This window comes from Harpia harpyja, chromosome 7, assembly GCF_026419915.1.
Source record: "Harpia harpyja isolate bHarHar1 chromosome 7, bHarHar1 primary haplotype, whole genome shotgun sequence".
Lineage (NCBI taxonomy): Eukaryota > Metazoa > Chordata > Aves > Accipitriformes > Accipitridae > Harpia > Harpia harpyja.
The window spans coordinates 34,292,054-34,320,010 of record NC_068946.1 but is presented as its reverse complement, the minus strand read 5'-3'; the positions used below and the strand labels follow the sequence as shown (position 1 = coordinate 34,320,010).

At 36.9% G+C, this 27,957-nt stretch overlaps 1 protein-coding gene across 6 annotated transcripts in view; it reads left to right on the top strand.

The window, feature by feature from the left end:
• Positions 1-350: 350 nt before the first annotated feature.
• The window catches only part of DYNC1I2 (dynein cytoplasmic 1 intermediate chain 2), a 30,850-nt gene continuing 3,243 nt past the window's right edge, over positions 351-27,957 (top strand). The window contains exons 1-14 of one of the 6 annotated variants that reach the window (XM_052791883.1): positions 351-508; positions 2,419-2,536; positions 4,494-4,608; positions 8,004-8,148; positions 12,561-12,620; positions 13,842-13,957; positions 22,768-22,857; positions 23,121-23,283; positions 23,376-23,475; positions 23,978-24,103; positions 25,075-25,221; positions 25,541-25,654; positions 26,019-26,152; positions 27,168-27,312. In XM_052791883.1, coding sequence (XP_052647843.1) covers positions 2,429-2,536; positions 4,494-4,608; positions 8,004-8,148; positions 12,561-12,620; positions 13,842-13,957; positions 22,768-22,857; positions 23,121-23,283; positions 23,376-23,475; positions 23,978-24,103; positions 25,075-25,221; positions 25,541-25,654; positions 26,019-26,152; positions 27,168-27,312 — 1,563 coding nt within the window. In that variant the 5' untranslated portion in view covers positions 351-508; positions 2,419-2,428. Of the gene's footprint in view, positions 509-528; positions 833-2,418; positions 2,537-4,493; positions 4,609-8,003; positions 8,149-12,560; positions 12,621-13,841; positions 13,958-22,767; positions 22,858-23,120; positions 23,284-23,375; positions 23,476-23,977; positions 24,104-25,074; positions 25,222-25,540; positions 25,655-26,018; positions 26,153-27,167; positions 27,313-27,957 lie in introns of those variants that run through there. The other 5 variants (XM_052791881.1, XM_052791882.1, XM_052791884.1 and 2 more) reach the window with 5 other exon arrangements.

Genomic DNA, 27,957 nt, shown 5'->3' with positions numbered 1-27,957 from the left:
CGAAGGAGAAAGCGAAGCCCCGCACAAGCGTCCCGTCTGGGCCTGCTCTCCTCGGGGCCGCCCGCTGCCTTGGGTGCGAGGCACAGCGAGGCCTCCCGTGAGGAGAAACCGCGAGACCTTGTCACGGTCACCGCGCTCCCGCCGCCGCGCGAGCCGCGGAGCCGCCGCTACCAGCTACCCAAAGCACAGCATGCGCGCGCAGCCGCCCGCCCGCCCCCTGGCATGCGGTGGCGCTCACTTCCCGGACCCCGCGGCCGCCGGTCGCCGCCCACGTGTTCTCCCCAAAAGACTACAGCTCCCATCACGCAACGCGCGGCCGCGCCACACTCACGCCGTGGGGCGCTGAGGGCGAGGCCCGCCCCGCGGGGCGCGCTGCATGTTGGGCGTCGTCGTTCTCAAAGGTGCTTCGCCGGCGCTCCACGGGTGGGGGTCGGTGCTAGGCTTCTGGAAGCACCCCAGCCCCGCCTCGCTTCCCGCGCGAATTCCTTTCAGATCGCTCCCCCTGACGGTGCGAACGAGTGGGGCGTTGGTGTCTGAGCGCACCACGGTCCTGTACAGGCCTCCCTGTCCTTCCGCAGTGCCTGGAAGTTCACGCATATCCCGCGACGCTCTCGGAGCTGGATTGACCCTCGGCGCCCGCCGTAGGCTGCTGCCTGTCAGCTGCCGGCGCCTTTGTGGAGCGGCGGAAGCGGAGCGGGGCCCTGCGGACGAGGGCGGGTGGAGCAGGAGGAGGAGGAGGAGGAGGTCCCGCTGCCAGGTGCGCGGGGGTCCCGCGGAGGCCGAGCTGCGCCTGGCGCCGCTGCCCCTCCCGGCTCGGCGCCGCTGCCTGCCGGTGGGGACCCTCCTTCTTTCGGTCTCGCCCTGTGGAGTGAGGGGCGCGGCAGCAGGGTGGGGCCGGGGTCGGCCCTCAATAAACGGGAGAGGATACGGGTGGGCTCTGGGGGCGGTTCGGTTGGATGGTGCTGCTTTCTCCTGGGCCTCAGGGTGTGGTAGGACCCTGTCGGCACGGGACGGCCCAGCCCGGCCCGGCCCGGCCCGTGTGGGGAACTTGCTGCTGGCGGCACCCGGTTCGTACCGCTGTCGTCGTAAGGTGGGGCGGGGCGGGCGCTCCCCTCCTCGGGGATGGGTGGGTTTGTGCCGCTTGGCTTTCCTGGCTCGGCATTAGAAAGACGGGTGGAGGCAGGAATCCATGGTGTGGTGGCAACGTGCCGCCTTAGTGCTGTTTTAAAGCGACGCGGGAATGCCATTTGAGAATGCCGACAGTAGATTTTTTAAATTTATTTATTAGCGCTTAAATGTTTGCAGGCAACGTGAAGGAATACGTACATTTACCCCAATATACGTACTACTAAGTGTATTGGGGTAGATGTATAAGGCTTGCATCGTTTTGCATCCTTTTTTGTGCTTAGAGGTGCTAGGCAAACACTTGCAGGCATTCTTAACTTTGAACTGGTGAATATTACTAATGCTTAATCTGGTATCTTTGTTACCAAGCTTAGTGTAAAAGCATTTATAGATCCCTTGTCTCTTGTAGCACTGCTTCTGCATTTCTTTACTGACTTGGTTTGCTTAAAAACAGTAGAGTTAAGCTTTTATTCACTCAGCCCATTCACACAGTTTTTCATACCTGTGTTCTAAATTTTTGTTGAGTTCAGAAGTGGGGTTTTTTCCACCTTTTGTTTATTGTTAACTTTCTTATCTGTATTTATTTAAGTCAGTTAGGTAGCAAAACTTTTTGTAGAATTTTTGTCTTTAAAAGATCCACCAATTTCTTAGTAGTGTACAAAATGTTTGGGGAAAAAATTGATAATACACATATATTACAGGTATTTTTGACCATCACACTTGTACTTATTCTGCCTTGTAATTTATAGTAATCCTATTAAATCTTTTAATAAATCTGTATTTTGAATCCTACAACCGTATGTACAAGGATGTATAGCTTACATACTGCTAAGTTATAGCATGCCAATATTTAAGCTGTTGAAGTGAAAAGTAAAAGATAGAGATTGTGTTGGTATCCTCCTTGCTGTTTTCAGTCTCGTAGTTGGCTCTGTAGCTGTACAGAATCCTATGGCAAGATCAGATAGCCCTGTCTTTGGTGCCTAATGTTTCTTTCAAAGCAGTTCCTTCAAACAGCATCAGAACTACTACTAGTATGGATGCTGTCACCACATCATAGTTCCATCTGTTCATTTTAAATCAATCCTTTTACTATTGAGAATGTGTTAAGTGAAAAATGTGGAAATAGAAATGTGATTTTTTTAAATTATTATTTTAAGACTTTTCACAGTTCTGGTTTTAGTAAGCTAGTGTAGTTCCTTTAATCATAGCTTATTTAAAGGAAGGCTGCTGTCTTAAAAACAAAACAAACAAAAAAAACCAAAACCAAACAGTGGTATGATTTCTGTTGATCAGTGTTTCAGCCATGTCTGACAAAAGTGAACTGAAGGCGGAGTTGGAGCGCAAGAAGCAACGATTAGCTCAAATCAGAGAGGAGAAGAAAAGAAAGGAGGAAGAAAGAAAGAAAAAAGAAGTAAGAAATAATTTTCTTTTTGAAATTTGACTGTTTGCATATGTAACTTGCCCAAAATTTAAGGGTAGGTTCACTTAGTCATTTGGTACATGCTATTCAGGGAGTGTCTATTTAATGGTTGGTTGCTGATGCAAATGTAGCACTTTTGTTATCTGATAAAGAGCAAACGCCTACTGTTTTCTTTAGTATTATCCATATGGTAAGTTAGATTTTAATTTTTTTTTTTTTAAATCCTACACTTATATAAAGTTTGGATTTCTAAAACTACTTGTGTGCATGGGACATCTTTAATCAAATCATTGTGAAGTGTTGCACAAAAGCTCTGCTTAATGAGTTGTGATGATGTTACTTAGAGAACTCATTTCTGAAGTGCAGTTCTGAGGTTGTCCATATGAATTGTCTGGCTGTCAGTATTATTCTTGTACAAACAATGTGCTACATTCTTCTGCTCTTTGACTCATCTTTAGCCTGAATTTTGAAATCAGAGTAACACTCAGGATGGATATGCCACTTGTGTGTTAGACTCTAGTTTGTCAACAGTCTTCTGGATTTCTCTCTGCTAAAGTATATGACAATCAGTCATTTATTACTATGTTTCTCCTGAATGCAGATTATACCTCATAAATGAAACTTTTGCTTGAATGTTTTTGTGTTTTGGGGTCCTTTTTCAAGACTTCTCTGTGTTTTGGTTATGATCTTGTAGGTGTTCTAAATTAGCATATGACTGAAGACTGGCCAGCTGCCAGCTACATGATTCAGACAAAGAGACGGAAATATCTCAAATTATGTTCTGATGATCTTGTGACAATGTATTGTCTCTATCGGAGATTCCACATGTGATGCAATAGCTTATCAGTTGAGAACTTGCTCTAAAAATATGGAAATTCCTTTTTTAAAAGGAATTGTGCAGTAGATTAGAAACATAATGTGCGGTCATGTGAGGAGCAATTAGTTCTTAATCATGGCATAGGAATAGAATAGCTTGGTCTAGATTTTGCTGCTTCTATTAAAGACTTGTATCATCAATTTATATTTACAAAAATATTCACTTGCCAATGACTGAGATGTGAACACCTGAAGCTATGAATTATATTTCTATAATTGAAAGAGCAGTTAAATGAGTGGAAAGATATGGAGTGTTAGCATCTTTCACAGTAGAGCTTGTGTTGTTTTTAAATTATGGGGGTGTAATTTTTGTTCTTTTTAATGAAGTCTAGCAGATAATAAGACAACTTAAAGAAAACTACTTAAATGCCTGGTAAAGTTACTGCAAAGTTGGGTTTTTTTTAAGACTTCCTATTTTTTTTGTGAAACCTGAGGTCCAAAAGAAAGCTTGCTCGCTAAACAGCTTGTTGATATTCTTGTTTTAAAAAATAGCTTAAAGTGCACACATAGACAATCATCACTTTTACATCTTACACATATTTTCTTAATTGCTACATGCTTTAGCATGTACTCTATCTAGCCAAGCATCCTAATACTTTCTTGACCAAGGAGGGGTGTCTCTTACTGTCATTCTAACCCTATAGTGTTTTCTTTGACATAGTTATTGTGATTTCAAAATCTGAACGATATGACTGTGTCTTTAAAATACTTTTATACGCAGGTACATAATAAATTTTTTTTTTCAGACTTTGTATTTTACAGTGCTTAGCACTAGTGTAAAAAAGGTATTCTTGATCTTATGAAGTGTTAGTCATTCTGACAAATGAGAAGACACTTTTTGCATGTTATATAAGTCTTTTAAAGACAGTACCAAAGCTACAAAATTTTGATTCCTGTCTGCTGTTTACATTATCTACAGAAAGGACCATCAGAATTACTAGAGTCAAACAACTAACCTATATGATGATAGGTTTCAGTAGCATAAAAAAAACCTATAAGATCTCAAAAAAATATATGAAATGGGTTTTAATACCTGTTAAATGCTATAACTTAATTATTGAATTATTTTTAGACTGATCAGAAGAAAGAAGTTCTTCCTGTACAAGAAGAATCTGATCTTGAAAAGAAGAGAAGAGAAGCTGAAGCATTACTTCAGAGCATGGGGTTGACACCTGAGTCTCCTGTTGGTAGGAACGTTAATATTAGTTTGAGATAAATGTTTGCTGGTTTTGTTTGTTTGTTTTTTGGGGGGGAGGGGGAAAGGGTTGTGGTTTGGGGGCTTGGGGGGGGTTGGTGGTGGTGGGGTTTTTGTTTGTTTTTGTTAGGATTGTGGTATTTATATAACTAGTGTGAAAATTCTCTGGCTACTATTTTTTGGGGTATACGTGTCTGGGTTTTGTGCTATTTTGTCCTGCATGATCTCTGTTATAAATGTCAAGTGATGTGCTTCCATACACATTACTAGTACTATTTTGTAAAAGATATGTTTTACACTTAGTGGATTATTTGGAGTCTTCTAGTTAAAATACATAAATATCACATCATGTATTTGTTGGGGTTTTTTTTTGTTTTCCCTGCACATTGTTCTTCTATTTTTTTTCCTTTCTCTTTTTCGTAACACCAAATTTTAATTCTGATATTTTTGTGCAGGCATGACTTGTTTCTTTTCTGCATCTTATACACCCTAATTTTCCTTATCTCAAATACCTGACTGACTTTGATGGAGTAATAGCAAGGCTAAGTATAAAATTTAACTATCAAGGATGATGATTCATATCTGTGCTACTCTTGGATGGGTTAGCATATTGGTTGTTGCTTTTTGCCTTTACATAGCCACATCTCTCTGGAAGATGAAAGCAAAGAGGGTGATAATTCAACTCTACTTTTTGTCTCTAGCTCTGAAATCTAAGGGGTTTGAAACTTATTTTTCAGTTTGGCTCAATGGCGAGGGTCTATTTCAGCTGGGTTTGCAAATAAAAAATAATTTGTATACCTGTGACTAAATCTTCATAATTGCTTTTGCATAGTCCTCAAGTGTTCAAAAGTGAATATGGAATAAACACCATTATAGCTGCTCCCATTCCAACAGCCACAGCAGTCATTTTTAGTAGTTTGAACTGTTCTCACAGTTTAGAGACTGCATTTGGGCTATGTTAGCACTAGCGTACAGTGTTTTAAGTAATCAGTTCTTACCTACTAGAGATTTTATTTAGCAGTCTAATAGTTGAACACTTTCTTGTATGAGATTTTGCTAAGGCAGCTGATAAGACTCATGTAGAAATGGATGTGGTTGTTGTTCGTTTTTTAAATCTGTGAGTGAGAATCTAAAAACCACAGGATAGTCAGTCCTCAAAGTCGTTGCATAGACTTAGAGTAGCTGGTTGTGAAAAGCTGTGAGTTGCTAATGTGTAAGACTGGGGCACACCCCTGCAAGTGTTGTGTTTAATTCCATTGAGCATCTACTTAACCACACCCTTCAACGTACACAGATTCACAGGGAATTCATTCTGTTCCCTTTTGAGATACCCAGATCTGATCTGGATCCTAAATCAAGCTAAAATGTTTTACTCTATACCTCGCAGTAATGTGCCCGAGGCACAGGCTCCAGTCTGCTGACTGGATACTGGCAAAGTACGATAGTACAGTGATCGTATGCCTGAACTGAAGCTAACTTGCAGCTTGATGTGCAGATAGCTTGAGCTTGCATTGTTGGTGTAGGTGGATAGCTTGAGATAAGATTCATTCATAGAAAATTGTATCAAAAATTCCTAGGGCAATTGCTGTCCTGTTAACTGCCAGAGAAAGGTAGCTCTCTTACGGGAGAAGGGACCTTAACAATGTAAGTATGCTTTTGATATCTACCATACTCATTATATAAGAAGCCATAAGTTAGTGAACCAACATAACTTTCAAGAAGGTATTATAGTTTCATCCTGTGTTGGGGCAGGTGGAATTTTGCTTGGTCTTTTTGTAAGACTGTTGGTCTTTAAATAGGTTTCACCTCCCTAATGGGAAGACTTCCTTGGAAACAGTTTACCCCACAAGAGGGCAATGTAGCATCGAAACTGAGCTACTGGAGTGTTTTGGCCATGCTTACGGCTAGGTAGGGCTGACTGACTTTTATAAATGGTAACAAGGTACGTTTCTAATGTCACCTCTTCAATTGGGAAAGGGTGACATTGAAATGTCATCGTTTCTGATAATGCGCAAAAATAATGTAGGAATATAAAGGCCTATGGGCATTTTCTTCAGTGTAAATTATTCAGTAGATGGTGATGATGAGTTGAAGAATATATATATACTCTTATATACACATATACACCCATATTTATATAGATATATGTATAAAGTGTAAGTGTGTATGTATGAATTTATGAATTATAACTGTAGACCTATATAAAAGTCTCTCTGGTAGGAGGAATGCATTTTTAATAAATTGAAGTATTCACTGTGATTTTTTTTTTTTTTTTTTTTTGGTAAATTTAGGGTAGAATTTTTGTCAACCAGAGTCATGTCCGTTCTGGGATGGAAGGGAAGCATTCTTCAGAATTCACAATATACTTGTGATTTCAGGAAATTCTCTAGAAATGTTGCAGATCTAAATTCAGAATTCTCCCTTGCCTGACCCCTGACAGAGTGGATACCTATTTATATACTTAATATACATAACTCGTGTTCAGCTGATTAAAGGTTCTTTTTAAGGATTGCTAAGGAGTGAATGTGTTCTATGAATGTTTTACGTTTTGCTGAAAAATGAAGCATATAAGGACCTTCAACAGCCCCCCGATTCTTAAGCATAAACCTAAGTTTCATTAAATAACAAGTTTCACTATTTCTAAAAAGATAAGTTGAAAGAAATATGGAAATATCTTTGTATTTGTATCAGGTTGCATGATATCATTCACTATTATATATCAGTTCCAAAAAACATGTTGCTTTTTAAACGGTAATTGCAATCTTCATCTACATACTGAAAATGAACTGACTTTCAAGAAAAAGTTTCAATATAACAGTACTAGACTGTTTGTCAAGTAAAAAGAAAAAAAAACCCACAAAAATCTCCCCAAACCCAACACTAGAAACTTTGTTGTGATACACAGGATTTATGTTGATTTGATTCAAACTAGAACAAAAATAACAGTATGCTGTATGACAAAGCCACTTTTTTGATCCATGCTTCAGTGATTATATATTTTGAAATAAAATTACCAGTTAAATATATTCAATGTCTAATTTTTAAGAAAAACTGATGTCAAAGCTGTGTTAACAACTATCTTCCTTTTATGTTTAAGCAACACGATTTAGTGGAAATTACCCTTTGAAAATTGCTGCCATCATTTGTCAGAAGTTCAGTTTAAAAATATATTTGCAATTCATTTTCTCTTAAATGTCTTTCCCTCCATGTCTTTTTGTATGCTCCTGATGCATAAATGCCGAACAACTGCATGAAAGTCCAGCATGAATTGTTAACATTGTCTCTTCCCCTCTCTTTCTACTGTTCATTTTCATCCATGTATTTTTTGTTTGCCATCACTTTTTTTTTTTAATACTTCATGTTAAATTAATTTGAAAACATCCTAAGCTGTGCAACCTCTGCGAGTAGTAACAGCGGATACCTGTCTGTTTCACTATTTAGTCCCTCCTCCTACCTCTCCGTCTTCCAAATCTGTGAGTACGCCAAGTGAGGCTGGAAGCCAGGACTCTGGTGATGGCGCTGTTGGATCTAGGTACGTTGCTTTACTTGTCATATTCCTTTGCTTAATGCTCATATTCTGAATAATTTTTAGAAGAAATCAAGGTTAATTACTTGATTATAATGCAATAATATGAGGTTACAGTGTTATTGAATCTGTGAACAGTGACTGTTTTACAGAAGTACTTTACTATAAAATTTGAAATGCAACTACACTTCCTAATTTGAAATTGCCAGCATAAACATGGAGTTGTTTAAACTTGCAAGTCTAAAGTAAAATGAATCTGAATGTCTTGTGGTAATGTTTTTGTAAGCATGAATGCCTCAGGATAATAGAAAACTGGAAAAGTCCAACTTCTGGGCTCTTCCCAGCTTTTTCTAAAGGAGTGTGTGCCTGGATGATGGGCTATTTCCTTTTTCCCCTCTATTCTAGTTGGTTTAATAAAAAATACTGTCTACAAACTTTGCATTGCTTCTGATTTTAAATTCTTTTCCCTACTCAGAACAGTATTTCTCGTTATTTCACTTTGCAGCCATCCCTGTAACACAACTATACCACTCACAATCTCTTTCATTTGCCCAAAATATAGCACCATGTTAGTACAGCCACAGGTGTTTCTTTCAGTTCCAGTACTTGCCAGATCTATTTGACCATTTTTTTGTGCATGACAGTTTGATAAATGCTGATCTAAAGAGAGTCAGATAAATATTTCTGTTAAACTAGGAATTCAAAGTGGTGATAAGGTGGGAAACACTACTTCCGAAGGGTATTTTCACTATTTACTGTGCACAGTCTGTGAATAAGAGCAGTATTTGCCTGTTATTATTGTTAACTTGTATTTTCTCAGCAAATTAAGTTCATGTACTTTAAATTTACTGAGTATGCATTGTAGACGAAGTTTAGTTAAAGCACAGTAACTAAAGCAGTTATCAGTTACTTTTGTGCTTATATGAGTAGTTATTCTGGAGAAAGAGTGAATACTTACACTGCTTTGAAGCATCTTTTTAAAAGACTGCAGTAACGTCTTGTATGTGTGGATTATGCATGCATGACTATATACAATCTTAATCTGAAAATATTCAAGATATTTTAATGGCCTAAATGAAGGTTACAAGGTGCCTATTTCTAACTGGCAACCATTACGTTAAAACAGAGAATACATCAGGCAGCAGATATGACACCAAACTTTTTTTTTTTTTAAACACTGTCCAGGTGTGATCTTGCGCATAGCGTATTCACTCTGCAATTGAAGTTCACCTGTCATGTTAATAAAGAACTAATATAATTGTTCCTTAACTAACAAGCAAATTTTAAATTATTTGAAATCTGTGATTATTATTATTAAATTGTCATTTTGTATATAAATTCACTGTCTAGAAGAAAAAACAAGAATTATTTGCTGATGACTAAAAAAAAAAAATTCGTTCTAGTCATACATCATTTAAATTCAATATGAAACAATATGTATAGGCCACATATCTGTAATTGAACGCCATGTGTACTGAATTCATCTCCACCTCATAGGTGTACTGTGCTCTCTGATTGTATGTTCCTTGGACATAGTAACGTAACATTGTATGTATACATTTTCTTATGAAGCCTTGAGAAAACTCATATCCTAAGCCTCTATAGCTTCATGCATTTGCAGACTTTACAACTAAACCTGTCTCTTGACAACTTCTCAGATGTGGAAGCATAAAAAGATTGTGGTCCTGATGGCATGAATGAATTTCTAGCTAAATTGAAGGCTATATAGAATCACTGTTAGAGTCCTCTTGCTTATTCTCCAACCACTGGATAACATTCTTCCCCTCCCCCAGTAAACAGATGCCTATATCTTAGTCTATTAGTACAAGTTTGTACAGCATTCCTAATGTACACATACACTTGAGCCTGAAAGTTAATGGGAAAAGTTGGACTGTGTGATATATCCCTTAGTGTTATACCTGGCATTTCACAGGTGACTTTCATATCAATATGAGGTGTGTTAGAAAGCCCAAGTTGTTCCACTATTCTTGATAATCTTAAAACAAACCCTTTTATATTAGTGTATTATTTCAGGGTTGGGTTTTTTTTTTTTTGGTCTTTGGCCATTTGTTCTCTGGTCATGCTGCAACTATACTTCACAAAGATGATCTCCTTTGTTAGTTTAGTCTTTTCTCCTCTATGATGCTGAATCTTGCCAGTAACTTTACTTATTTAGTAATTAGTAGAGCAGTGTTCAGACTGTGTTCCTGCTGTTACTTCCATCTGTCTTGCTTTATTTTCATCAGTAAAGAGTTTTGGTTCCCAGTTTGATACTGTTCTTTCTCTCTTTTCCTCAGTTAAGAGTATAAATTCAAGACTGGAAATTAATAGAGTTGGTTTACTTTTAGGTTAGGTGGATGCTTCATAGAATTAGTTTAAATGCAGAAAATACCTTTCAGAGATATAGGAAGTGTTCGGAATGTGCCCGGATACAGAGAAGTTCAGGCACTCGTGGAAGAATAGGAATTTCTGTTCACTGAAGCTTGTAGATAAGTTCATTTAACTTAAGGCATAACAAACATCTGGAAAGCAAAAGGAACAGTATTTTATGTCATTTTGGTACACAGATGAATTTTATCTCAATGTTACCTTTATTTTAAAAGAATATCTCTGAGAAAGATTTAACTGTATATCCTGTACTGCTTGTTGACTGGAACTATTTTAAAAGGTAGACTATCCCTGGTACTACTGAAGTAACTGTTGAAAGTTAAAAGAATGCTTTGAAAGCAGGAAAGCAACCTCAGTAAGGGCTAGGTCTTAAGCAGGCACAAAAGTCAGAGCTTTTTAAATTTGTGCCCTTTCCCCAAGTTCCTCTCAAGTGGGATTGAAAAATTTGAGAAAATGTTTGACAAGCATTGTGGTAATGCAGCATTTGGATCTGTAGATAAGTCATCCTTTGCAGAAGCAACATGAAAGTTGCAGTGGTGGTTTGGTTTGGGTTTTTTTGGGTGGGTTTTGGTTTTTTTTAATGCATGACAACATATGAGCAATATCCAGGTTGAAGTCTGAGGCACCAAATTAAACTCCAAGCTTAAATCTGTTTGGTCAAGAAAAATAGCAGAGACCTAAAGAATGAGTATACTCAAAGTAAATAACTTTATGGTAAAATGATGTGTTTTCTGATGCACAAAAGATATGGAAAAGTTTTAGAGATTTAGGTATTAAGCTATTGCTGGGGATGCAGTAGCAGTTACGTAGAATGATTTGCTAAATATGAAGACAGTGGACTTGTAATTCTTAGTTAAACTATAATTAATTATTTTTCTAATGCATACTTTCTACAAGAACAAGGTAGTGCATGACACACCCATATTTATGAGCTTTTATGGCATTGCCTGTACATTCTTGAGATCAACTTTACCTTTAGGGATTCTGCAGCTGGTTTATAAGAATATTACCATGTATGGGATGGAAATGTAAAATTGTCTTTTATTGACTTATCATAGTAAAATATTACATATTCTTTATTTTTCTATTTGTTACAAAACATGATTTTTAAAAAAAGTATCATAGCCTCTAAGAACTCCAGAAAAAACATGCATGTTCATCTATTAATCTCTCTTATAAGCTTGTTTTAAAATTCTGTCTAAGCCTGACAGCAGGCAGTGGACTAAATGAAAATTTGTGGAGAAGGGATGAAGGCTAAAGATGAAGGGAGAGGGAAAATTTATTTCCCCCTTCATATTTCTTCTGATACAGAAGTGACTTGAAATGGATCTGTTCTGTTCATTATTCCACATGACTTTGAAATGTGTTATTAATATAAAGCCCACTATTTCTAAGAGATGTAAATATCTTAAATGGAGTTGGCTCAAATCAGATGACACTTGTAAGCCCAAGGCAGTGCTTAACCCATAATTACTGCAATGTCACATCTTGGAAACTCTAGCAGTTCTCTATCCCAGTGGAAGTGCATTTTTGCCCCTCTACCAAAAGGCTTATGTGTTGACTCATTTCCTTTACCAATATGACAGTTTCCTCCACATCTTTACTGCTCTGGGCAAGATTGCATTATGTTAGCAAATCTGTCTTCATATGACATGAGCAAATCTGAACAGATTTTAAAAGGAATTTGGAGTTTTTAATGGTTCTTGTCAGTATTTAATATTTAAAATATTTTTATTTGCCTCTCATAAAGGCTACGTTTGTTTGCAGATCTTTAACTTTCAATCTTTAAAATAATTTCTTTTCTAATAGCTCTGAATTCTGTGTTTGCTTTTTAACTTTTGTATTTACTGCATGTAGTATTGCACTGAATGCTGAATTTCCCTTAACTGATGTTACATTGCTTTGTTTCTTGTGAATAATGAAGTAACTATAAGCTTACTGTAACTCTAGCATTTCATAGCGTGTATTTGCTTCACTAATCTCTGGCCTTTTTTGCTAATGCTGCATGATTGTTCAACCTGGGGTATCAGGACGCTGCATTGGGATACTGATCCATCAGTTCTTCAGCTCCACTCTGATTCCGATCTGGGGTATTGCATAGATTTCTTATATTCCCTCTTTCATGTACTTATGGATAATAAGTATAAGACCTTATTTTTTCTTTAAGACTTCAAGTTGTTGTTAAGAGACTGTTCTGTAAGTAATAGAAATTCAATATCCCTAGACTTAGTGCAGTTTGCTTGCAATGGGAAATTTTTATATTATTTAATAAGATGCTTATTTCTAGTAGAAAAACTTACTTATTCCTGTTTTTCTTTGAGTCTTTCTTTGGCAAAATGTAAACTTTAAAAAGTCATTTCTTTAAAATAACTGCATTTAAAAACAGAGTGACTCCCATCTTTTCTTATAAATATTAGCTGCAGCTTTTATAAACATTATAAGCACTTATTAAAACCCATATTGTGCTATAAGAATTATGATTTTGCCCACCAAAACCTTTCAAAAGGGATTATTCTTTCGCTTTTATCTTAGGAGAGGGGTGGATAATAAGGAACTAAATTTGATGCAGGTTAATTGTTGTTGGATCGTTGCAGTATTACTACAATACATACTGAAATTAGCTTTTATAGGAAGTTACAATGACTGAATTAATGTCGTGTGGTTTTTGGAAGTACATTATGGATTGTAGTTTGATACTAGCTATATCTGCATTTATGGGATCTTCCATAAGCTAAAGTCAGAAAGCTCAGAAGTTTTCAGTATTGTATTCTGGAGTAATGTATTATGTATAAATGACTTGTCAGTGTGTGAGTTTCAGATTAGACTTGCAGTTCTGCATTCTTAATAGTACCTTAGAGGTACACAAAAAAGGGCAGCCAAGTTAAAAGGACTAGGAAATGCTTTTTCTTTCATAATAACTAAGCTGCTTTTTAAGCTTTAAAATCCTAGAACCATTGCTGTATAAACATGACTTGTGAGCAAATCTGTTCCACTGAAAATAGGGATGTGTCATGTATGTAGCAGTACCCTAGTCAACCACAAAGAGCAAAACTTTGTCCTATAATCCAGATATTCATATATATATTTGCACATCTTTCTTTTTGTCGCAGATGTATGAATAGCTGCTGATTTTTAAATGGTAATGATAATAAAATATTAGTCATAATCATATGACTTCTTCAGAGTTAAGTTTCCACTGGATTTAAGTTTGACTAAGCAGTGCTGTGACATGATGACTTGGGTATTATTCTAGGCAAAATATGAAGTAATTCATAAATGTTTTTTCTGATTTCCCTATTAATTTTATTTAGACGTGGACCTGTTAAACTTGGAATGGCCAAAATAACACAAGTTGACTTTCCTCCTCGAGAAATTGTTACATATACAAAGGAGACACAAACACCTGTTATGACTCAGCCAAAGGAAGGTGAATGGTTAACTTATTACTACCTAAGTTATTTTTCTTTTATTGTAACAATGATGACTGAATGAATTGGAACCAGCGCTTGTGATCTTGAAACTTAATAAGGTAATGAAGGCTGATATGAGATAATTGATAATAAATTCTATTATTAAATTCATATAGTTCTTGCTTAAGAGTGTTACTGTCATTCTGCATCTTGTTTAACATTACTTTTATTACTAATACATGGTATTTTCTCACTCCTAGTAAATGTTCAGATTAGACACCGAATTGCTTAATTAGCTGACAACTGATAAATAAAATCTTGCATTTATGACATTTAAGAATCCACACAAGTCACTTGAAGGCTTACAGTGAAATTAGCAATTATGCCTCCCCACTTTTTAAGAATTTGAATTTTTATGTCTGGAGCTTATACATTGAGTTTTAAAAGAAGGAACTAATTTCTTTATTAACATATGCATTTTCTTTTGTCAGCAACTGAACATGTGTTTTCTTTCAGTCATGGCTTGTTTGCTTTTCAGAAAAGAAATTTTTCCAAAGAAAACCTAGTTTGCTAATAAACTTGCTTCTCAATGTCGAAACACTTGAATTTAGCTGCAAATGAAAATAGTAATCTTGACCTAGTTTGTATGTAGTTCTACAACAAAATCTCTTAGTTATTTAACATGACTGACTTCGAGTATGTGTCTTTGCTAGCAATTTTAGGACCTAATTCTATATTCATAGTTTTGCATTTTCCTGCTCTTTGGTATGTGAACTTTTGGGTGTTTATGCAAGGAGATAAAAGCACTTTTTAAAAGATGAAGAGAATACTCAACTGAAATCTTATGCTGGTGTTTCCAGAAAGTGTATAATTTACCTGAAAGTGTAATACAAATGATATGGAGTGTAAAATGTAATACAAGTGATGCAGAGTTGCTGTTGTTGCTCCAGACTATATCAATATGCTGCTCTTGTCTGGGATGTGTCTTGAAGTTACTTTGGTGAGTTTAACTACGTGCAAATGACACTGTGAATGAGTTTAAGCGTGGGGGGAAAGGGGAGAGAAAAGAAAGGAAATAAATTGCAACAATACTTTGTGTTGAGAAGTTTCTTCCCTTCTTATCTCTGGATATCCAGTATCAGGGATCTGTGTGTCTTCAGAACACAACCAGATCTTTCAAACTTCATTATTCACTGAGCCAGAATAACAGAGGATATGCTTTTTCTCCAACTGCGTTTCTTTTCCATTCTTCATTTTATCTGTATCCTTGCACAGATAGGCATTTGGGGTTTTCCTGCTTTCATTTCTGCAATGCGCTTACCTTTTTCTTTCTCTAATCCCCCAGGTTTGTTTCCTCCCCTCTGTCAGGTTCATGGAATCTGAAGACTTAATTCATAGTTTATGTGCTAGAAGAGTTTTACTTCTGCTGCCTGCTGTCAGTGGAAATTGTCTGGGATTGTATGATCTTAGTTTCACACTCAGTGGATAGGCTGTAGTTGAAGTTTACTGTAGTGGAGTTGGAAAGATGGGTCATCTGTATTTCTGCATTTACCAGAAAGCGCTCTCAGTACAGATGTTGTCTCCTGATCCATTCCCCCTTAAAAATAATACTGTTTTCTTGAGGGCCTTCATTATTATTTTATGTATGCGTACTTTTACAAAAGTTACTTACAGGTGCTCTTTCATCATTTCAGTGTTGAGGATCTTTTTAAGGTCTGTCTTAAGACTGCCTAAATAAATTCATAATTAAGCTCTATGTTCACAATTTACAATGACATATGAAATAGGACATAGGTTTAAAAAGAGAAAATCATGCTGCCTCCAAAAAAACGGAGTCACTAGGTGAGATATTTTGATTATGGGAAGAAAATTTTGAAGTCTTTAAAACAATTGACAAAAGCAGTATGCTGAATTTTCAGAGCGCAATTAGATAAATTAAAATTAGATAGAATGTAACTCATTGATTTTTATTTCTTCTAACAGTCTGAGTTGTTGTGGTTTTTATTTATTTATTTTAGTGAGTATACTGTAAACTAAGGGTAGTCCTTCAAAGTACACTTGAAAGTTGAGCTTGCAACTGTATTCACATATACAAGTAATCTTCAGTAGCTCCCTTGTACAGCAACAAGTTGCATCTCAGTTATGTTAGATCCAGTGTTCACACTTTCTTATAAAATGGACTGGACCTTTCTTAATTATCATATCTTGAGATTTTAAAATGCTGTTGGAGCTGTGCTTTTCAACAAAGGAAAATAGAAGCAGTTTTATTAAATATGCTGTGCAGTCATTCTGCAGGTTTAGGTCCATTTGTGCTGTAGGTTGAATTGTGCTAACACTGATTTTTGGGGCAAAAAACCCAAACAAACGCCACAACAAAACACCAAACTAAAAATACAGGCCTCTTTGTTCCACTTCTGTGTGCCACAATGGTTATGTAGTTACACTGTAAGCTGAATTGGGAAACATTCAAACTACAACCAATCTGTCTGGTAGGGTGGATAGGAAGTAGGAGTAAACTAGGTTTAAACTAAAACAGTTCCTAATTGTCCTGGAAATATTTATGGCAACACAAATGAAGTGAGTTACATAGGGGAGATTTCATGTCCTCAACATAAAGTTGGCTTTTGGAGATGCCTGTTTTGGATTCAGTGTAACAAACAGTTAAATTTAAGTAATGAGTACCTTTCACCTGAACAGTTCTGGTTTTAAAATGTGAAGGTCACTTATCTCAGAAGTTGATAGAAAAGACTGCATTCAGTAGTTGAGAAATCCAAACCAGGAAAATTCCATAGTTAGAGAAGGGAGGTAGACTAAGTTTGCATGTTCACACTTCTGTATAGTGCAGACATGTTGCACCATCCTAGATGATATTAAAATATGAACTAACTCCCCACACACATTATCTTGCAGGTATAAAGCTTCTCAGCTGCAGCTGTTATAAGCCAGTGATCCTCTCCATTTGTAATGAAAGAATGACCAGTTTGCATGCAGCCGTAGATGCTAGAGCTAGAATATGACCTCAGTGCTAGTGGCACTATAGCCTTATGCTAAGACAAAAAGTATCACTACTGGAATTACAACTTTTCCACATTTCTTCACTCCCACCTCTTTGAAGTGTTGTATCCAAAATAGTAGATAGTCTTGTCTTTCTCTTATACAATGCCCAGCTCTTAATCTTGAAATTTGACTGCTTCCTTAGGAGGTGGAGACATTTAGTGCGCTAACAGTTCTCACAACTTCCATTATTTTATTGCAGTACTAATATGTTGATTTATTATGACCTCGAAGTATTTGAGAAACTGCCTATCTTAGGAAGATTGATTCTTTCTATAATATTGTAAAACAAAATCAAGATCTCTCCTAGAAATCAGTTACATTCTGTGATTAGAGATTGAATCATCTCTAGAGCGCTAAGTATTTTGCCACAGGAAGTCATTCACTGTATTCTGAACAGTATGGAATATTAAATTTCCCTGTTAATTGAAATTAATAAGCATGTTTCACAGTTCTTGTAGGAAGATGCCCACATCCAAAGTAGACTGAGAAGGTGAATCTGCAATACTTTTTTTATAGGCTTTTCATATGATGGGTGTAACCCAGAGGTGCTCTTTCCTCAAGGTCCCATGTATACAAGTGACTAGAGAAACACAGTAAGAGATGGTGTCAGGTTGGTGGTCGTGGTGTTATCAAACTTCTTGCTTTGATGAAAATACTGACACATGTCTGTCTTTGATACTTCTTTTTTTTTTTTTCACACTTTTGAGGTTTTTTTTCTCCAGAATTTTCAGTAGCCTTAGTCTTCTAACCCTACTGTTTCTGTAGCAGCTGTATTTATTATGTAAAAGAAATGAAATTAAATCAAGAAATGGTTCATTGTTCTGAGGAATATATCAGAGAAAATATGCCCTTTTTTTTGTTGTTGTTCTCTTGGCATGTCCTGTTCTGAGTTTTGGGTTTTTGTCATTCTGTGATACAGTAATGATGGCTATCTTGTGTAAGGACCAAATAAATTTATTTTGGCTTGATAAAAGTGTTGTGCCATACCAGGTGCTGTTCTCCTTTACTTCATAACTAATAAGCCTAAGTGTCTACAGCTCTATGCCATTACTTCACTTCAACAACTTTTGTCACCATCTTAACATGAACATCCTGTGTTTAGGCTGTTCCATTCCCCAGCATCCTTGTTCTGCCATCCCCTTTTCTACTATCTAAATCCATTTCTTGCTTCCCATGATGCTGTGTGTAACACTGCTGCCTGCTTCCTTCATTGTCCAATTTTGGTGGACATGTTTTTTAGTTCATGTGGTCAACTGGTTATTAGGGCTGATTTTTAGCCTCTATTTAGCATGCTCTATCAGGCAGCAGATTTTCAGATCTGCTCTCTGAAAATACATTTGAAATTGTGTTGCCTTTATACACTCATTTCTTTCTAGCAGACAGCAGAAGCAGTTTTAGCAACAGGGATGCAATTCAGATGTGAACTCTGGTATATGTCTTAATGTTCTGCAGGCTCCGTGTTGGCCACCATGTAGAGTACTGCAGTCATTGGTGCTAAATTTTTTTTCTTATCTGTACTTCTTGCTACACTGTTCTTGACTATACTGTTTGATCTCTTCCTTTGTAATTTGCTAACATATTGTTCAAATTTGCATGGAAAGAAATTAGTCACCAGTATGCCCAATAAAGATGTGGTATGAGTCCTTGAAGTAGTTAATCCAAAGAAAGATAGGCATATAGGGGAATATGATTCTGCTCAGTTGTCACAGTTAAGGCTTTTCTGGGCTAATGGGATACTTGTTATTTAGTGCTGCTGTACAATATTGTGCATGTGCAGTCACAACTAACTGCAGACAGTATTATTGCATTAGCTCCACTCTTTGAGGAATTATTGTCTGGTAAAGTCTCCAAGACACAATGAAAATATTAAGCATTTTTGTCCTTTTAATTCTGACTTAAGCAGAGTAATAACAATTTGGTGCATAGGATTGGCTTCTTGGATGCTGTTACACTGAACGTACCATATTTACATTTTGGTATTTTAAAAAGAAGTAAAGGACCCTTATGTAGTCATCTATTATCCTGTACATGCCTTAAATGTACAGTGAAATATAGATGGGAAAACTTGATATGAAGACATTCAGCTTAACAAAAGCCACCCATTTCACAGATGATTTAACTTTGATTAACCTACTCTGCAGCACCAGATTACTCAGACAACTGGAACTTCACTCTGTAGTGTTATTGCTAGGTGCAGCCTAATTTACAGCACTGCTTTTCTTTCTGTCTTGCCAAAATACATCACAATTTTGATGTTAACTCAAAGTAAAAATTCAGTGGTTCGTTAAACCTGTTTTTAGCATTCATTGACAAGAAATTTGTTGCTATTATAGTAGCTGTATTTTTATGCAATCTTTACTGCTCAGTTTGTAACCTTAGATCCCCTGTTCGTCTGTCAGAAATAACATGGAGTTAATCCCTTAGTATATTATAATGACTCTTCATCAATATGTTGATGTGACATAAAGTCCCATTTCCTGTCTTCATGGCCCTGCGACTTTTCTAAGTCTTAGCAGCTTTTTTTTAAATGCCAAATTGTATTTGGTATATTGACAGTTGAAGTGGCATAGAATGCCAGTAGGTACAGTCAATAATGAATAAGGAGGATGAGTTAGGCAGTGCCTTTAAGGTTTCCAAGTTTATGTAGCTGACTTGAATGCAGTACACCACTGTATCGTGGGTTCTTGACTTACTAGATGTGGAACTTTTTCAGAAATAGTATGTCCAATTTTTCAGTGTTTGCTGGGTAATATATTATTGTTATGCCAATTTCTTGCAAATACCAGCACCTGGCATGTTATTAAATAAATTCAAGATAAAGGAAAGACAGGAGAAGTAATTAAAACAAAAATTTCTTCTCTCTTCTGTTGTCCAACAGCTTCATGCTGCCTTTTTTGATTGTAAACTTCTGTGAGAAATCATCCTAGTTTCAGATAAGAAAGCATCCTAGTTTTGGATAATGAGGTCAAGAACTTGTATATGTGGGGTTTTTTTGTTTTGTGTTGGGGTTTTTTTGTCCAGATCCCTTAATGAGAAAGTTTGCATATGACTTTTCTTTAGAGAGAAGGTTTTAGATTTATGTAGTTACAGATAAATCACAGTGAGATGACATGTTCAGTTTCAAGTCTGATATTTTGAGAATATTAAAATAAGTGATGTATCCTGCATTCAAATGTGGTAATATCAGCTGGCTGTATGCAGTGAACGTACTATGAAGGAATTTAGATCTCTGTATAATATATGCCATTTATGTTTCAAACATAAAAAGGCAGGAGCAATCAACTATATGATCTTTTAAATAAAATATGTAGATTAGAAGGTCACTTAGCACTAAGGGGTTGACCATCTGCATTTGACAAGAATTTGACTCCTGTCATTGAAAATGGTGCTTAGAATCAGTGTAGTATGACTAATGGGGGGTTGGGCTGAAATTTCTAATTTGGGACTTTCAAAGCTAGAATAATGTATCCAGGGTGACCCAAAACCAAATTTCTAAATTTGAAGGCATCATTTAAATCTGCAAGATTGATTGGCAGGGCGAACAAGAGGGGGATTTTTATCCAAGTGGCTGTAATGTGAATATGTGGTCCTGTGTTTGTGGTTCTCAAAATCATGTGTGTTAACTCCTATTACATTTTTTTAATTAATCAGTGTTCACACCTATAGTGATTTGACATTAAGAATTCCATTCTTTAGAATTGCTACAAGTTACACAGTTTTCAGATTTCAGTCCGCTGTACATGCGAATCCACCTAAAAACGAGCAGTGTCTTTCTGTTTCTCTGCGTGATTATTTTGCCCAAAAAAGCTTTCATTTTTTTTAAGTAGCACAAAAGCTGTAATTGGCATGCTTTGTAAGGAAGTGTCAATGTGCAAGAGAGTGGAGATCACTAAGAATTCTTTTACGCGTTCTTTCCCCTTTGCACCACCGCCTCCTCAGCAGGGTCACTGAGATCACTAGCTTTTCTTGAAATGGCCATTTTCACTGGCAGGTGCATTATACCCTGTATTTTCAGATTGTTTTTCCATTCTGAATGTTTGGCAGGTTGATTGCTCTGGCTGCATTGACGGAGAAAGGGCTGACAAATGCGGTTGGGCTGGCTGAAAAGACAGTGATTACTGTTTTCCTTTGTGGCTGATTGAGGCCCTTGAAAGGAAAGATTTTAACCTTCACCATTTGGTTCAAAAGTATGAGCATATATTGAAATCATTCATGCCATTTATCCTAGTTCTGTAAACTTGTCAGAACGTAAAAATCGCTCAATTTCAAGTAATGTAGGATTGGCATACGTCATTATCATTTTGATTAAGTTGGAGTTTGTATTATTGTGTGCATTATACGGTGTCATTTAAAGCTTTCTTTCCTGCAGGTACAGTTATATTTTTATTGCCTATACTATGGAGTTAGAAAGATTTTCAGACCTCTTTAAACCTATCACTATGTGTGTGGTTTGGCAGCTGGTATGGCCTACAAGCTGTATTTTGTTTGCAGGGTAAAGGCTTGTCTGTAGACCTCCTGGAGTGCTGGTAATTGCACAGGCTTGCCATTGGGGAAAGACATGATTGGAAGCAGTCAGGCAGAAAAATGTTGTGCCATCCCACTGCCACCTCATAGCAGAGAGACAATCCTAGCACTACCATCTGGTTGTTGCTATCTAGTCAGCTGGCCTAGCTGCTGGGACCATGCCTTGGCAGCTGGTTCCCATCCCTTGACCACCCGCCCCCCTACATGCCCGCCCCCCTGCACGCCCCCCAACCCCCCTTTTTTTTTTTTTGTATGCACGCATGTGGGTTTTTTTGTTTTGGTTTTTTTGTTGTTGTTAGCTAACTTTGAAGGTTGGGTCAGAGAGATGGCTGCAACAAACATGCCTAGTCCCTGTTGAATACTGTCCCATTGCTTGTGATGAGGCGTGCAACACATTACTGCTGCCGTTCCCTTATAAACAGATGACATAGCTGTTTAACCAATAAAAATAGTCTTTTCAGAAGCTTGTTCTGGAAAGTGGATGAAGAAAAGCCAGGAAATGCATATTCCACAACACTAAGTAATTTAAAGTTATTTTCTCGTTTACAGTATTCAAAGAATAAAATGTAGAAATGCAGAAAGTGCTGTAAACCTTGTCAGTATTCCCCAGCATTAACATTTTATGTTATTCATTGCAATTAGGGAAAACACATTTTGCTGTAAAGTTCTCATTGCCAAACATGATACAGATAATGAGACTTGCATTTAGAATGACAGAAAAAATGTAATCTCCCTGCTATTATCTTTAGCAAAATTTGCCTCTTGGAATAGCAACCTGAAAGCTAATGTAAGCCATCTTAATGCCATGTGAAGACCCATTAGACTGTGATGGTTTCAGATCACAAGTAAGCAGCTGCTCTGTAGACTATTTTAGACATTTGATTTTTCTTTATTCTGCAGCATTAATGTGTCAGTATGTTACACAGAACATGCATCCACCACATGGTTTTGTGTGGAATCATAAATGCTTGTAAGAGAGATTTCCACTTTGGATTCTTTACAATTTCTTATGTGTCTTATTTCAGGTTATACAACTACGTAATTTAGTGCCACTAAAATCCAGGTGTAGACAGTGTTCCAGTGATCTTTTGGTTTGAGATAATGTTATCCTGGGGACTACATTTCACAAATTTAACCATTTTAAGCTAAATGATACCATTTTACATCAGCTTATTTGAGATTCATATGGAATGTTACTGTTGCTCTTTAAAAACATTGACAGTCTCACCACAATGTTTCTCCTTAGATGAGGAAGATGAAGATGATGTGGTTGCACCAAAACCATTAGCTGAACCTGAGGAAGAAAAAACATTAAAAAAAGAGGAGGAGGAAGAAGGTACAGGTCACCTCAAGACATTCTGAGTGTGCTGTAAAGAAAGACATCAATAAATATTGAACTTATTTTCTTTCCATTAAGTTGAAATTAATTTGAATTACATTTTAACAATCAGCTAGCAAAATATAAAATGTAAAAATGTATTTAAAATCTAGGGATGTTAGGAAACAAATTTTCCAACATCATGATAAATACTCTGTCTTTCTTGGAAAGAATTGGTGAAAGTATGCAGTCCAGAGAATGTGTGTATAATTCTTTTCCAGCTGCCCCTCATGAACTTACGGAAGAGGAAAAACAACAAATTTTGCATTCTGAAGAATTTTTAAGTTTCTTTGACCACTCTACAAGGATTGTCGAAAGAGCCCTTTCTGAGCAAATCAACATTTTCTTTGACTACAGTGGAAGAGACTTAGAAGACAAAGAAGGGTAATGTCAATGTTGAATACTTTACTGTGAATGTGCAATATTTGTAATTGAAAAAGTGATCCAAGATTAATATCTGCTAATTGCCTTTATAGAGAGATTCAAGCAGGAGCAAAACTGTCCTTAAATAGGCAGTTTTTTGATGAACGTTGGTCAAAGCATCGTGTTGTCAGTTGTTTGGACTGGTCATCTCAGGTAAAAAAAAAAATGCTTGCATTAAGCAGTTATCTTTGTAAATTCTTCTAGTTTTATGCGCTTGACCCTTCTATAAGTACAGTTGATACAGGCTGTATTTCTAAATGTGTTCCTTACATGTTCCATTGTTTGCAAAAAGTAAACAGAGCTGTTAATCTGTTGTGAAAAGTAGCAAAAGGTTTGTATTATGAAGAAAGTCTTTGGCATATTTGTTTCTAAACTAAAAAAAGCTCATTTAAAAGTACTGGGTTTTATGTTCACAAGCAAGTTATGATGAAAGACAGAACAAGACTCTAATGTGTATGTCAATGCTGTTTTATGAGCTAAATTTGAAACAATTACAGTTTTAACTGACAATTTCTCACATATAATGTAAGGTGGCTTTTGTTTTTCGGTGTTTTTTTAAATGCTATTTTGGCAAAAGAGAACAAGGATTCTAGGATTGTCTGGACCATTAACTAGTCATCCTGCTTACTTTGAGTCTTTTTCACTTATTGTACAGTATCCAGAATTGCTTGTAGCCTCTTACAACAACAATGAGGATGCACCTCATGAGCCTGATGGGGTGGCCCTTGTATGGAATATGAAGTATAAGAAAACTACCCCAGAGTATGTCTTTCACTGCCAGGTACGATTCTGTGTCGGGAGGCTAAAGATATTATGTTGATGAACTTGGACAAGTACCTTTCTTATGCTTATCAACATAATGATTTCATTGGGCTGGCATTCACTTTTGTGTGTGTTTGTGTATTTGCAAACAGATGTTGATAGCTAGAGATTTCAGTTTAGAAATATTATTCTGTTTCAGAATCTCTGACATCATTCAGAATTCAGTCTCGTTTGAGAACTCATTTTGTTATTTTAACTTATTTAAAAACCAGAAAACCTTCTTGTGTAATGGTTGAACCACAAAGAAGGTTTGTATGTAAGGGGATTGGGTGGGATTGTATACTACTAGAGCTTAGTTTACTGAATAAAATGAAGATGGCCTGAGGAGATGGAGCAAGGATGAAAACTAGAAACATATGCATCAAGAAAAAGGCAGATGGAAGTTTTCTAGTAGTTTTCTGAAAGATAAAACCATACAGATCTCTTCCATTATGCCAAGCCTGGGATAGCCACTTTATTTTCAAAATGCCATACTTCTGAAAAATTACATAGCTGAATCAAAACTTAATCTCGTGTTGTCAGATTACTGTCAAAGCCCAGGTTGCAAAAGTAACTTTATTATATCAAAATGGATTTGTACATTCTCTAAGAAAATGACCACAGAATGTGGCAAAACATTATTAACATCTTGTGCATTACTGGGCCTTCCCTTGCTAACAAACTACAGTAGGAGGAATACAAATGTATACCTATGAAAGAAAAGAGGAGGAAGACTTCATTTTATGAATACAAATTAAAACTAAAAGACAATTGGGGGTTCACAAAGGGTTTGTGAATCCTTAAGTAATTGGACAGTGAAATAGCATATTGAATAAATCTAGGCAAAGAACTTACTCTGATATTTGGTCCCATTTTCTTTAGTTTTAGACATAGCGTTGTTAAATGATAGGGTTTTTTGTGTATTTTGTTGTTTGTTTTTTTTCCTTTCAGTCAGCAGTGATGTCAGCTACATTTGCAAAATTTCATCCCAATTTGGTGGTTGGTGGCACGTACTCAGGCCAAATAGTGCTATGGGATAATCGCAGCAATAAGAGAACCCCAGTGCAGAGAACTCCACTTTCAGCTGCTGCTCACACGGTAGGGGGTGAAATGTCTTCAAGGACTGTTCCCTGTTGAGAAGTATTTAACCTCTAGGAAACTCTGTCCAGTGCACTTGATTGATAATGCTTAAATGTTTATGTCCATATTTTGCCAATGCTATCACTGAAGAACCAGGCTATTCATAAAAATCCAAGTGTCAGGAAAAACAAGTAACAGTTTTATAGGGAAGTATTCTTTGTACTGTACTGTGATCAATCTTTTATGCTTTGTTAAATGGTGAAGTTGTATATTAATTATACCAGAATTGGTTGTTACTTGGAAATTCCTTTTTCTGATAGTATTTTACATTTCTTAGCACCCAGTGTACTGTGTAAATGTTGTTGGGACCCAGAATGCTCATAACTTGATTAGTATCTCAACTGATGGGAAAATATGCTCTTGGAGTCTGGACATGCTTTCCCAACCACAGGTAAGATATCTTTGGATATATATAGTATTTTGTAAAAACTTAATGAATCTAAAAAGCATTAATAAACATTTTCCCAACACACAGAATTATACTTAAGGCAGCCTGATAAGTATTTAGTAAAATACTCCCCCACCTGTGGAATCAAATATTGTCTGTTGATCCTTTTGTATATTTTTTGCACTTGTGTTAGTGGTGAACACAATTTTAACAAGAAATAACTTTCTTATTCTTGCCCAATTTTGTACAAGTAAAATACAAAAAACCCCCTCAACCTTCTATTGAGAAATCTAAATGACTTTGTAGATGTTAATATTTCAGGTTTTTGTTTTTTTTTTAAAGTAAGTTGCTGATATTTTCACCACAGGATAGCATGGAGCTGGTTCACAAACAGTCCAAGGCCGTGGCTGTTACCTGCATGTCCTTCCCTATCGGAGATGTCAACAACTTTGTTGTTGGCAGTGAAGAAGGCTCAGTGTACACTGCATGCCGTCATGGCAGGTGAATACAAACTTTAATTATTCAGAAGAAATAAAAATAGTGAAAGGATGAGTCCCTGCATGCTTTACACTGCTAAAATTATTTATAGTGCATATTTACTCCTTTGTCTTGAAGGAGTTCAAAATAGCTGTATATGAATTCATGTGCACTTTTTCTCTGAGTAGGAGCTTCATTAAAACCAGAAGAAGTTGGAATATTGAATTGGTACTATTGGTACTTCAGTGACTAGGAGTTGTGTTGATGAGGGCAGCGTAGGTCACTGCAGTTTTATTCATTTGAATTGTAGCAGAACATTCCAAACTTCGTATCAGTTCTGTAGATAATTGTACAGTAACATCACGCACAAATCTTAAATTGGCTAGCTTTTCTCCTGCTGTTCAATCTATTTTGAAATTGTCTGACTGTATCTTATCAATTGCTTTCTTAAATATAATTGAGTGTCCAGGTTTCATCTCAAATACACACCACCTTGCTGCACAGCTTTTTGGTTCCAAAATACCCAAAATTGTATCACTTTTGTGTAACATCCTTCCCATCTGTTCTCCCCTTCTTTTTCATTGTTTCTGATAGGAGGCTATTAGGGATATATTGTTACTGTTTTATGTCTGAACCCTGTGTCCATAAGGTACATGCAACTTCTCTTAAGTCACTGGGAGTTTTATGCTTGTTTCTGAGGACTGGATTTCGTTCTTTGTATGAATGGAAGTTTTAGCTATTGCTTGGAGAACAACGTAGTTAAATGCGTGGACTGATACCTGCTGAATGAGTCTCTTCTCCCTATGGTATATTTTGGCACTTAAGGTTAGCAGAAAACATGTCGAAGTTAAGGTCCTTATTCAAGCCTGGTCTTCTGTGATCCTGTTGTGATGTGATGAAGCCTTTTGCAGTGGGGTAACATCCATACAAAGCAGCAAAATCGTCTTGTGGCTATATATAAATTGCATTTCAGTGCTATCTCTGTCTGCAGATGTATGGTTTCCAGATAAATTAACCCTGGTTATATATTCTAAAACAGCAAAGCTGGAATCAGTGAGATGTTTGAAGGACACCAGGGACCAATCACAGGTATCAACTGCCATGCAGCAGTTGGACCTGTAGACTTCTCGCATCTTTTTGTCACCTCTTCTTTTGACTGGACAGTAAAGCTTTGGACAACTAAGGTAACAGTTCAGTGATTTTCTTTGTAGTCCTTGACACAAGGTGGTGCTATAATGTAAGTTACTTAAGAAACTTCAGTAAACCGAAGTCAAGTCGTGTGAAGCTCTCTAGGTTCCTAGCAGCAGTCCTGCAAAGAGGAGACAGCTGATGAACAAAACTATAGTTGACAACGTAAAGCTTTGCTTTCTGATTGTACGTCATTTCTATACTTCTGATCCATTCTGTTCATCCTTTTGCCCTTTGTTATCAACACCGATTTACAATGTAACCAAATGTTGTAAAATCAGTTACTTCATATTATGCATAGGGCAAATGTTTTGCTACAATTTTGTGGAAGACTATGGGGACAGCACCAAAACTGATGTCAGTTAAACTCTGTGAGGCTTACAGTTGAAATATCTGTCATTCCCATTGCCAGAAGTACCTCTTTCTCTGTTGGTTTGATGCCCTGAGGAATGCAAAGCCGAGGAAGCAGAGTCACAATCTCCCAGTAATAGTCTGAAGTGCTGTCACTGTGTTATCATTGGCTTGATTTACAAGATTCTTAATGCATTAAATTTACAATCTCTTACTATATTGGCTTGCTACTGGTTTGTTTTATAGTAGCAGCCAGCAAAAAGGCTGCATGCTTTGGAAAGCATCCCTTT